The sequence below is a fragment of the Hippocampus comes genome, unplaced genomic scaffold (genome assembly GCF_001891065.2).
Source record: "Hippocampus comes isolate QL1 unplaced genomic scaffold, H_comes_QL1_v1.1 scaffold71, whole genome shotgun sequence".
Lineage (NCBI taxonomy): Eukaryota > Metazoa > Chordata > Actinopteri > Syngnathiformes > Syngnathidae > Hippocampus > Hippocampus comes.
This window is the reverse complement of record NW_017805932.1, coordinates 1021223-1034266: the sequence shown is the minus strand read 5'-3', so window position 1 is coordinate 1034266 and position 13044 is coordinate 1021223. Positions and strand designations below refer to the sequence as shown.

General features: G+C 41.5%; 1 protein-coding gene across 4 annotated transcripts in view; it reads left to right on the top strand.

The window, feature by feature from the left end:
- The window catches only part of gabbr1b (gamma-aminobutyric acid (GABA) B receptor, 1b), a 142722-nt gene that overhangs the window by 104812 nt on the left and 24866 nt on the right, over nucleotides 1–13044 (top strand). For all 4 annotated transcript variants that reach the window (XR_002170624.1, XM_019890303.1, XM_019890302.1 and 1 more), the window contains 5 exons: nucleotides 866–1016; nucleotides 3253–3385; nucleotides 8500–8616; nucleotides 11471–11578; nucleotides 11718–11811. Coding sequence is in view for 3 of the 4 variants with exons in the window: in XM_019890303.1 (XP_019745862.1) it covers nucleotides 866–1016; nucleotides 3253–3385; nucleotides 8500–8616; nucleotides 11471–11578; nucleotides 11718–11811 (603 nt within the window). In the remaining variant the exon portion in view is untranslated. The remainder of the gene's footprint in view (nucleotides 1–865; nucleotides 1017–3252; nucleotides 3386–8499; nucleotides 8617–11470; nucleotides 11579–11717; nucleotides 11812–13044) is intronic.

Here is a 13044-nt window from a genome sequence, read left to right as displayed (position 1 = left end):
ACTGTGCGTTCAGAGATGCTCTTCTGCCTACCTTGGTTGTAACGGGTGGTTATTTGAGTCACTGTTGCCTTTCTATCAGCTCGAACCAGTCTGGCCGTTCTCCTCTGACCTCTGGCATCAACAAGGCATTTCCACCCACAGAACTGCCGCTCACTGGATATTTTTTCTTTTTCGGACCATTCTCTGTAAACCCTAGAGATGGTTGTGCGTGAAAATCCCAGTAGATCAGCAGTTTCTGAAATACTCAGACCAGCCCTTCTAGCACCAACAACCATGCCACGTTCAAAGCCCCTCAAATCACCTTTCTTCCCCATACTGATGCTCGGTTTGAACTGCAGGAGATTGTCTTGACCATGTCTACATGCCTAAATGCACTGAGTTGCCGCCATGTGATTGGCTGATTAGAAAAAAGTGTTAACGAGCAGTTGGACAGGTATACCTAATATAGTGGCCGGTGAGCGTATGCCACGAAGAATTGAGGCAGTTCTGAAGGCAAAAGTGGGTCCAACCCGTTACTAGCATGGTGTACCTAATAAAGTGGCTGTTGAGTGTATGGTTTCAGTCATAACAGCCCACCAAGGGAAACGGTAAGTAAAATGTGGCCCGTGACAAAAATGACTTTGACACCCCTGGTATACACAATCTGTAGCTTACTGCACAGGAATTCGTCATTTGGGTGAACCATTTTCTGTTCCAAGTTTGCTCCTTGATGTGACATATATCAGGGGCCCCATTCCTCTTTGCTCCAATGGTCTAATCGAGTCACTCACAGAGTAATAACTGAACTGGCAATGTCTGATTCACTACAATGATCATTGCGGAACTAACCTCGATATTTTCATTGTCCTTGTCTTTTCCTTGATAGGGTCTGGACCCCCTGCCGACCAGACAATGGTCATCGAGGAGTTCCGCTACCTCTCCCAGAAGCTATTTGTGTCCATGTCTGTGTTTTCTGGTTTGGGAATCCTGCTGGGCGTCATCTGCCTTACTTTCAATATCTACAACAGCAGCGTGAGGTAAATGAACTCACTCCTTCTGATGACTATCGAGCTCATTTTATTCTGCCATACTTGATGTTTTTTTTTTTTTTTGCAGTTGTAGATACCACTTACTTGTTTCAAACTTCACATGAACCCTTTCATGCGCCAAGAATGATAATCCGTAACCTGTCCACTGTAGTGACCGCGGTCTCTGAAAGGGTTAAAAATGGTGTAAATAGGGTTGAAGTCAACTTGAGATTTTGGAGACAGCTGAGATGTTGCTCGGGAACTTTCCGCAGAGTCTACTTTCCCACAAGTACTTCTCTCGTATGTCAGCGCGAGTACTTTTGCTACCTTTGCTTGAGGTCGACGTTTTACCTTCCGTCGGTTGTGCATCACACTGCGTGCATGAACGTGGTCCCGAGTTGGAGGCTGCGCTGCCGTCTTCCACCTGCCCGATATGAAACAACAGGAATGCACGTTTAACGATGGTGCGGGTTCAGTTAGACAGGGCTATGGCAAAATGTGGTACATTATTGAAGTGCCTTTTATTGCTTGTGGCAATTTGTTGAGGATCTCTAAATATTTGATGGGCATTATGTCATTAAGAGATTGCGCCTTCATATTGTTTTATGTTTAGTTTGGGTTCAAGCCCCAATTGTTTTGGTGGATCACAGACTTAGCATCTTTTTTTTGGGGCGGGGGGCTTCTTTATTGCGTTTTGACTGTTTTGGTTGACACTCATGCCTCTTTGGGGTGTCATTTTCAACTTGTACCTGGTAGAGCAAAGCTTTCACTGAGCTACTTGCTAGGCACCGACAAGAAACACAGTCAGTGGAATGAACATCGTGGAACAATAGGCAATTAAAAGGGGCAAGATATTTCCCAGCAGGCTTTGGAGTGGCTGGAAAAAAAAAAACAAAAATGAGAGTCATTGTTTTGTTTACATTCACCCATGATGACAAAGCGCAAAAGAATGATTATGTTAGTGGGAAATTGGATGTGCAAATGAGATACTTATTTAGCGGCTGGTTGGGAATACGAAAAGACGTTCTTCGGAGAAGTATCACATTGCTTTTGTTCCCGAGAAAACAAAATGTGAAACTCAACAGAGGTACCATTATTCACAAAGGCATGTGATGAAAATGTGTTTTTATGAATCTTTTTTTTTTTTCCTTTTCCCAATCACACACACAAGAGAGTTATTGCTCAATAGTTTCAAGCACAATCAGCGGACCAAATTTGCAAGTGCTGATCTATGACTATTCTTAGCCTTTTGCTTATTGCTTTTTTCATCCAAAACTCAAGTAGAGTCACTAATGCAACCAAAGCCGTCAAGAGGTGGATATAAAACGCAGCAAAAATACGGCACGAAGTGTTGACGTCACATTGTAGCTCGGCGGAATTGACTGTAACGGCAATGGCATAATGGGCGGCCCGGGGGTCGACTGGTTAGCACGTCGGTCTCACAGTGCGGAGGTGCAGGGTTTGATTACAGCTCTGGCCTCCCTGTGTGGAGTTTGCATGTTCTCCCCGTGCCTGCGTGGGTTTTCTCCGGGTACTCCGGTTTCCTCCCGCATTCCCAAAGCATGCATGGTAGGTTGACTGAACACTCTAAATTGTCCCTCAGTGTGATTGTGAGTGCAAATGGTTGTTTGTCTGTGTGTGCCCTGCGATTGGCTGGCAACCAGTTCAGGGTGTACCCCGCCTACTGCCCGAAAACGGCTGGGATCAGCTCCAGCACGCCCCACGGATCAGAAAATGGATGGATGGATGGATGGATGCGATGGCATCGTGACGTGATCACAACAACAAACTGCTTTGATTCATCTAATATATTCAACAAAAAGTAGCATGTTCACATTCATCCTCCACTAGTGTAACCCAAAAGTGGGAACAACCCCCCCCACCCCCAGGCCATAAAAAGCATCTCCTACCGATTTAAACCGTACTACGCAGTGGCCTTGGAGTCCTATCAGAATGCCTCTGATGTCTTCTCGATTCGCCTCGCAGCTCCTGGATTATTTGTGCCTGGTATCCGGGGGTTGCTATGATGGTTGGTAATGATGTAACAACAGTTCATAATACAAGACTGCGTCACAGATGCCTCGATAGGACAATGACAATGAGGAGCTTTGTGTGTGCGTGTGCGTCAGCAATGATGAGCCAAAGCTTTGTGATCGGATGAATATTGAATCAATGGTGTGTGCTTATGGAAAGTATTTAACGCCCTCAATGTTTTTTGGGTTTTGTTTTGTTTTTTTGGCTGCAGGTATATTCAGAATTCGCAACCGTACCTGAACAACATGACTGCAGTGGGCTGCATGATGGCTCTGGCTGCCATCTTCCCTCTGGGCATCGATGGACTTCATGTCCGCAGGAAGCATTTCCCCGTTGTCTGCCAGGTACACTTGAAACTCATCTCAAACCCCTGAATTTCCTTCCGAGCGAATGCACAGCATTCACACTGTTGCCATGGAGACGGGGCTTTATATAGACATTGAGATGGTAGCTTTTATCGGTGGCTTTGGGTCCCATAAGTGCAGTGAGGGAAATCCGGTCCTAACTATGTTGCAATGAGAGCGCGTTAGGCATCCTCGTGTGTTATGTAAAACGCATTAAGGGTGTGATATACGACCAAGATGTGTTCGTTCCGAGTGATTTTCCTTTGCAATGAAGACACAGAAAAATGTTTTTAAAATTCCAAAGGGTTTAATTCAAATAGAGATTGGGGGTGGGAATAATCAAATGTGACTTATAAATAAAGACAGAAACAAACTAGTGTAGTATTTAACTATCTTAAGCCCGTATCCCACTGAGTGGCGAACAAAAATACCCTTTCATGCACCAATAAGGACAACCTGTAACCTGATAACATGATAAGCTGTCCACTGTAGTAACCGCTGTCCCTGAAAGAGTTAAACTGGTAAACAGCAAATTTTATGCAGCTAGCCTGATGTGTCCCGATACATATTTTTGTTGCTGATTTCCTATCATAAAGAGGTTTAAGATATTTTCATATTTTGTTTTTAAGACTGACCTATAAAAACTCATGCAATGCAGATTTTTACCATGCCTTGCAATTTATAGCTGTGATGTTTCAGAAAACAACAGTGTCTCTTGCTGAACCTAACCCTTAATACATAAACCTTAGTGAATATATGACTAAATTGCTCATGAAATCTAACGTGCAAGAGAAAGAATTGAGGACAGATTCAGAATCAGCACGGGGGAAAAAAATCGAGAAAGGTTTTCTTGCTTCTCTGATTAAAACGGTTTGTAAAAATGTATTTACCAAGACATTGAAACAATAAAACATGTACTTGGCCATTTCTTTGGAAGTGTAACGGTTCCAGAACACAATCGGACGCTAGAAACGTGGAATCATTGATTCTACAAAAATACGCAAAAACAATCAAATGACAAAATGCAAAAGGCAAGGAAAGTATTACGTAAATAGCTTGTCGTAAAAATACAACAAATGAGCCAAACCATAACAGATACAAAATCGAGACTATAATTCCACAATAAAAATACCTACGATCAGAATGCAAAAACCAGAAACGACGTGGCATGAATAAGAAAGAATGTCGAGAGAATTCAACACTTGGAGACAGTCATAAGCGAATAATCTGACGAAGGTTTAACTACATAGCTAATTGAGATATGCAGCAGGTGTGCATGCTGAAGGGAAGGCACCCCTCTGCCACCTACCTGGAGACACACAAAAACAGAATCATGACAGGGAGTGAAGCTGAAATTTCTCTTGCAAAGACACATCTTACTTGACAGATGTGTTTGGCAAATGTAAAGCATATTTTTCACTTGCCGCCCCCTTTAAAATGTGAACGTAGCTCAGTTTGTCCCATTCGTATGAATCCTTAGGAAACACAATTTTGACCACCAACTGATTATTATAGATATTTACAAATATTAACTTCAAAACATTTGGAATAAAAGTAAGCCACTGAAAATCTAGAACACACATATAAAAGATAATTTTCAGTCCTAAGTCCAAGTGAGTGAACTGGAGTTGCAGGAAAGTTTCTGGCTAGCTAATGACTCGCAGTTTTGTATTCATGAAATGTTTGGCCTAGCGCTAGCGCATAACTCAGGTGAAAGAAATTAAGGTTTGTTTACAGGATACATCTTTAATCACTGGGCTCAGGGGTAGGTCGATTTTCATTTTAATGTTTAAACAGAGCCAAAGGCATTACAGGGCTAATCCGCACCCTGACTGCAGTGCTCCACTAAGTAATCAACTAAATTATTAAATACATCCTTACAGATTGTTGACGGGGTGGGGTGGGGGAGTACAAAACATGCATCAAACACTATCACAGTACTACGCAATTTTCTATTCCAATTCAATGCTGTTTATGTCAACTGAAAACAAGTAATCTACCAAAATAGCAGAAGCAATTATGACCAAATCCATTAGTGACATTTTATTAGTATTGATGCCCGATGAGGATTAACCCCCGACCCTCCCCCAAACAAAAATATATACTGATTTTGACTTCCGAAGCATTTTCATATGGAGTAATGATTTTGTTTTATGATCGGATACTTTAATCTATCTTGATTAATTTAGGAATGCATATATGTCAAGAAATAATAAATAATAATAAAGAATATAATAAATAGTTTATATGTGTATACAGTTTCACTCTTCTATGAAAAACATATTTGTTAATTTTTGTCATTTAAAAAAAAAATTACTCAACTGTATTTATAGAGCACTTTAAAACAACCACCGCTGTATACAAAGTGCGAGGCCAGTTAAAGATTTGAAAACAAATAATAGAATTTTAAAAGAACTCTATGCTGCTTTAAAAGAACTCTATACTGAGCAGCAGCATTTTGGACCAACTGGAGATGCTTGATGGAGGATTGGCAGACTCCAAGGCACATTAGAGTCATCCAGACAAGAAGTGACAAAGGCATGAATTACTTTTACAAAGTGCTCTTGAGAAAGGAGAGTCTTTAGCCAGCTGCCTAAGATAAAAGAAGCTGGATTTAACAACGCCACCAATTCCTAACTTCCCCTTTAAATGTGGGAACACGTCCCGGCAGGGCAGATAGCAATTGTGTAGAAAAAAGAAAAAAAAAAAACAAAGCGGTTGTCTTGAAGATTAAACAGCTCACTTTTCGTTGTGCTTTTAAATCTTTTTTTTTTTTCCGCTCTGTTGTATGGCGCAGCCAGGACAGAGGCTTGACACTGCTTTTCCATGTAGCTCATCGGTTTTACGGTTCAATTATAGTTCTCCCCTTCGCTCTCACTGGGACCCTTCTGTGATGGCATCACAAAGCGCGTGCACGCGCACACACAAGCAAAAGCTAAATATACCTACATCGTAAATCCTTTAGATGCTCGCTAAGCTTGAAGTCTCATGAGATACTGAAAGTCTGACTTCACACAGATGATGATGATGATTGAACACGTTTTGTGCAATTGTTAAGGTTAGTTTTTTTTTTCTTTCATGTAGGTTGTATTTCTAATTTCACAACCTATAGAGTGTTTGACGAAAGAGGAAGAATCTCCATTGGTGCCCAGGGGAACCAATTAGCCCCCTAACAACCACAAGAGTAACCCGTAGGCCTGTTCCAAAAATAGCTTCCCGGTAATGGGACATTGTGATTTTCTAGGATTGTTTTACAAGTGACACTTGAGAGTAGGGATGGGTACTGACCTCCGGGACTAAACTGGCCTCGAGACTGAACTTTTAAAAACTGCAGTATTGATGAGCTCCACCCTTAAAGCTTCTGTTAATGGTCTTGGAGAAATTGCTCATATTAAGTTTCAATTTATTTAGGTTATATGAATGTTGTTTTGCACCTTTGACCTCAGCCAAATCAGTGAGATTTTACGAACCTACACTCACGTAGCGTAAAATGGCTCCGGACAGAACTCGGAAAGAATTGACAAAAAACAAAAATAGGTCGCAAGACCGACAAAGACCAAAAACGTTTGCAAAAAAGGCAAGGATAAAAACAAACGGAAATTGCCTGTCAATAAATAGACGAGAAGAAAAACAAACGCGTGGAATATAAAAACCGTGACTCCCACGAAAAACTATTGACAAAGGTAAGTGCAGAAAACCTGGCAGGAACAAAAACAAAGAGCAAGAACATGGAAAGTCTAAATGAATTCAACACTTGGTGACAGTCGTGAGGAAGGCAAATTATCCGACGGAGACACGACAACACGGGAGTCCTTCAATCGTCGGCTGATTACAATGTCAGCAGGTGTGCGAGCTGGAGGGACGGCCCTCCTCTGCCACCTGCTGGAGAAACACAAGAACAGGATCATGACATTTACATTGGGTTAGCTCGGGTTGCTACGAATGTAGCATCCGTGCGTTTCACTCTCAAGACATGACTAATCGATTTACACTCAATGCAACTGTTACACGAACATCATTTGGTTATTCTTGGTTTGAGTGGTCATGCTTGGAAGGATTTTTTTTTTTCTTTCCGGGCTGCCGTCATCACTTTAACTTGGTGAAAATTGTTTCGAAATATCAGAAGCGGGGACACATTATTAGTGTTGATTTGTAAAAAAAATATTAACTTGACCATAGTTGGAAGTTTCTGCCAGACAGCGATAAGATGTCTCTTTCACCTCACTGAAATGCTTTTTGCAACCTAACTGCATGTGACAGCTTTGTTTCTTTCCATTCATTTTTTAAAGCTCAATAATTGTTTATGTCATGTTTAACAGTATCACAGAATTTTTTTTCACAACCCTTTTTTTTTTTTTTTTTTGTCATTGTATTTGCAGGACAAGTATTTTATTTTTTATTTTTTTTAAACAAAGTTAATTCAAATAATTTTGTTTTGGTGTTTTTCTAAGCTAAAATAAGTCCCGATAAAAATGCCATTCAAGTACCGGCTCGATAAGCAATATTAGTAGTAGTATCATTAAAACCCATTTGTGAGTGAATTTCATTATCGGGTTAGTTTGTCCTGTTTTACTTTTGTAAATATTCAACTATTTCTTTTTTATGCATTGAAAACATTCACCCTTTTGTGCACCCTGTGACCTAATGATAAGCTGTCCGCTGTCGCAACCGCTGTCCCTGAAAGGGTTAAATATTTGATTATGAATAGCCTAGCCAAGAAATAGAGCCTTTAATTGAAGTGAAAGTGACCTCAACGCTTGTGTCGGTGTCACAGCTGTCCCCTGAGACCGAGAGGGAAACTAATGAAATTGTAAAACGACCCTCTTATCTAAAGCAGATACAGTAATTACCTTGGCCATCTTCATTTCGTTCCTAATTGAAGGTCTTCCCTTGCGTTCCCCACGACCGCAGCAAAACCAGATACACAATGCAGGTAACAGAGTCAGAGACCCTCTGAGAAGTTTTCATTTCATTTCAAGGTCACTTTGCAAAGTCTATTAAACTCCGACCGGGCTTAATGATGGCAAGTGTCTGTGAAACTGATTTGGTTAATTTGTGGTATATATATGAAGCCAAGATTCCGAGGTCATTTAATATCGATGTTTCTCCCACAGTTTCGACTTTGGCTGCTGGGTCTGGGTTTCAGCCTTGCATACGGCAGCATGTTCACCAAAATCTGGTGGGTTCACACAGTCTTCACCAAGAAGGATGAGAAGAAGGATAAGAAGAAGGTAATTGTGAAAGGGAAGCCGGAGCTGGGATTGACTGCACGTGTGTTCCAGGGGAAGTTAAGTCTCGCCCAAGCTCCTCCACCGAGCAGCGGCGTTCAGTTTTATTTAATCATCTCCTTCAAGGGCAAGCTCCCTCGACAGAGATGATTTACCCCCCCCCCCCCGCCCGCCAATCAGCTGTTATCTTTTTACCTTTACTCACACTCCACTTTTACAATTGGCCCACGACTTGCCCTTGAGCGTTCTCTGTCATCTATTTGTCCTTCTGCCAAGCCAACAAACTCTTCCAATTGGTCCCAACGGCCACATCCTCGTTCCATCTCACGGCGATTTTCGCGGTCGATGGGAATATCTTAGAGGATGATCCTGCTGTGACTCAAGAGCAAGACTCCTCCCAGTGAAGAGATGCGGCGCCTTGCTGAATATTTATGAATAGCCTTCGCTTTGCAAAGTCAATCGGTGGGGGTTCTATTACTGAGCTGTGACAAAACTCATGGGGTGTACATTAATACACTTCTGTCTCACGCTCCAATTGCTGTAAACACGGGAGGAAATGCTCATTGCATCGCCATATGTATTAAAAAAATAAAAAAATAAATCTGCTGCAGTTTCATTTGATGGCGCTGCCGTTATTTAGGTAGTGACTTTAACCCTTTCATGCACCCTGTAACTTTATAACACGATAAGCTGATTCAATGAAGTACATATTTGTCCGATCACTGTATTTTATTTTTTTACTCAACATAGTTGGCAGGTATTAAAACATTCTAAAAAAAAATAAAAACGTACATCATGACAGTCACACGTTGACTACTGAGCAAACTAAATTTACCGCAGCACCGATTGGACAAGCAATGTCATGTGATCATCTGCAACCAGCGATGGCCAAGTGGGCGTGGCTTAACTAATTGACATCTTGAGTCGGGTGTGTCTTAACCTCCATGGTGGAAGCTTCGTCGAACCCCTGACCGATTCACCGAACCCAGGTTAAGAACCACCGCACTAGTCTATTGGACAAAGTAAAATATTATTATCCAAAATAATTGTGACCGATCCGATGAGCGAGGTTTTGGGAAAAAAAATAAAAAAATACCAATGTGATTTCCATAAATACATGTACTGTTTAAGAGGTGACTCAAAATGCATCCACTGTACTCCATAAACTAGATAGATTTGTCACCCATGGTTTTTTTTTAATCTTTTATTTTTACATATTGCAATTGAGATTGAATATGCAAATATTTTTTCAATCTGCTCTTCCCATGTATTTATTTATTTTATTTGTTTATTTTATTTTTTTTACAAAGACGAGAAATAAATTAACCTGCTGTGCAATAAACAATATCTGATTCGTGAAAAAAATGTTTTGGTCTTATAGGGTAGTTTTACACTAAAGCAAAGGCAAAGGAACCATGAATGAATATGAAAGGTTTTTTTTTTTTTTTTTTTATATAGATTTATTTTTCTATTTGGTTAATCTACTAAACACGTCCACAACGATTGCATTTTCTTTTGCACTCTCCCCGGCGTCGCTGACAATTTGGCGGCTGAAAGTAGACTAAACTGCTGCAAGCAGGTCTAAGTTGTGGTGCAGGTGATGGAATGTGATTTTTGGTGAATTTCATCAACGTAAAGGCTGACAGATTCTGAGCTCTGTGGACACGTGTGGTGGATATTTAATTCGTAAATACGATAACGGCGTGTAAAGAACCCTTTGAATGATGCAACGCGAGAGCTACATGTGACAAAAGATGCTCCACCAACTGATTCTCATTCTTCTATATGACATACTTTAAAGACACCCACAACAGAATTTTTATGAACCTTCATTGGACACTCGAGTAGCGAGTATGAATCATTTTAGGTGATGACGTCATTGTCAGAGCTCAACCTCTCAAAATGACGGACGGCTGTGGTCAGTCTAATAGTTTCAAAATCCTCGTTGTCTATGTGTTAGCACAATAGGCCCTATTTTCATTGCCAGTGCAAGTCTAGCACGAAGTGCAGTGTAACTGTGCACCTGCGTGTAGTTTGCGTCTTTTGGTATTTTGTTCGACTTTGCACAAGTAGAACGGGGCATCATGGGGCGTTTGCACCGTTGGGCGCCATTATGGGATGGAACGTAGGCGAGTCCCGGCCACATCCCATATTTGTATTAAAATCAGAGCGGTTGGAGCGCACGCCAGGAATGACATTGCAGAAACAGATAAAAACTCACTGGGGTCCATGCATAATATTGGCACGTAAACTGCAAGATCTCCCCTTGCAGATGATGTTGTCGGTCGTGCATGTTGGATACCGCATTGCACCCATGCCCAGTGCGTCCGTATGGGTGTGGGTGTGGATTTGTTTCTACGCCGAGCGCACGGGCACCTGCCGACAAAAAAAAAAAAAAAAAAAGGGCCCAACATACGATAACAGCGACTTGCAACAGCGGCTTGTGTCGCAACTGATCCTCAATATCCACTGATTTCATTTTTTTTTTCCTATCTGCATAACCAGAGACCTTGATCATGTCGAGCAATGCACCAAATCAATCCCCACTTTATTAAATGGGACCTGATCCAAGAAAATCATTCTATTCTTAATCACAGCACCACAAAGCAACACCTGTTTTTCTGTGGAAAAATCCGGTCGGGTGTGCATTCCCATTTGGATGTCTTTTTGTCTCGTTGCTGTCATGGCTCAGTGCTTTGAGGGCAGATTGAATTGGCCTCAGTTAGTGATGGATCATTGTTTCTGGAGCGGCTCTGGCGGCTCTGTTTGTGGCTTCATAAATCCCTCTTTCACGACATTAGATAAAAGAGAGAGAGAGAATTTGTGCCTTTTCCTGACCCTTGCTGTGTCCCCGCAGCACCTGGAGCCATGGAAACTCTACGCAACTGTCGGCGTCCTGCTTGGCATCGACTTCTTGTCTCTCATGATCTGGCAGATTGTGGATCCGTTACATATCACGGTGGAGGTAACTGTATGATTATCAAGACATCATGCAATCTGTTGTAGATGTGAGCAAGAAAACAACAACTCATAGTTTAAAAAAAAAAATAAAAAATACAATACAATATTCATGTCTGATGATGATGTTGTTGGCATGTGCACAGAAGTTCACCCGAGAAGCCCCAAAAGGAGACCTGGATGTTTTAATCCAACCATTATTGGAGCACTGCAGCTCGGAAAAAATGAACACCTGGCTCGGTAGGTTGAAATACAAGACATTTCTGACTTTCGGAACTGAACTGAACGGGATATTTTGCGCCATTTTATGAAGCAAGAACCATCCATTTTGGAATCCCAACTCAATCGCCCCTCGCCTGCCTCTCACAAAGCCAGTTGAAAGCAGAATGATCCAAACATGTTGAGCTGGTCGGTTACGCGCTCACATCACTATAATTGCTTCAAATGTATGATATTGACAAAGTTACAAAGATAATACTTTTATTACAGTTAGATATTATAAAATATGAAAGGGGGAAAAAAAAATCCACAATGCCATGTGAGATGAACTAGTCGAGCTTCCAAAGCCCATCGAATTTGCTTACCGTATTTTCACGACTATAAGGCGCCATTAAAAGTCTGAAATTTTCTCCAAAATGGACAGTACGCCTTATAATGCGGTGCGTGTTATGTATGCGCCGAGTTCCAAAACCGGACTGAGAGCACCTCTGGCCGACACGCTGTTTATAAAGAGAAAAGGTGGACGTGAGTGACGACAGGCATGCGGAAGTCGGCCAATGAGTGAAGGGTGGGCGTGTAAGAGGACGCTAAAGACACGTCCCAAGCAGGTACCAGTCGCCAATGAGTGAAGGGTAGGCGAGTAATAGGACGCTAAAGCCACACCCCTAGCAGGTACTAGTCGCGTGAGTACATTGTAAAATGGCTAAATAAAGTACAACCGAACTCAGTTTTGCTTCCGTTGCCTTTTTAAAAACGTGTTTTTAGCGTGTGTCCGTATGTCTTAGCTGCTACCGTATGCTTTAAGCTAACATACCTGGTATGTTTTAGCGTGAATGCATGCTCCCGAATGCTTCAAGCTAACGTATTTTTAGCGTGCGTGCATGCATGCCGTATGGTTAATAATTTATGCTGGCGTATGTTTTACCATGCCTGGCTGCGCCCAATAATACAGTGCGTTTTGTGTATGTGTCAAATACAGAAATAGCACCCGTTACTGAGACTGCGCCCAACAATACGGTGCGCCGAATGGTCGTGAAAATACAGTACTTATTTTTATCTGGTTCTTTACCCCGATACTTAAAGGTTTTTCCAATAATAGCACAAGATTGTTTTTTCTCTCTTTATTTTACGAAGCGGGTGTAAGATTTTTTTTTTTTGGAGGATTTGTGATACCACCTGAGACTCAACTAAGGATACAATTATCACTCTAGTTGCCAAACAACCTAACTAAAGATATAAAAAAAAACTAATAAT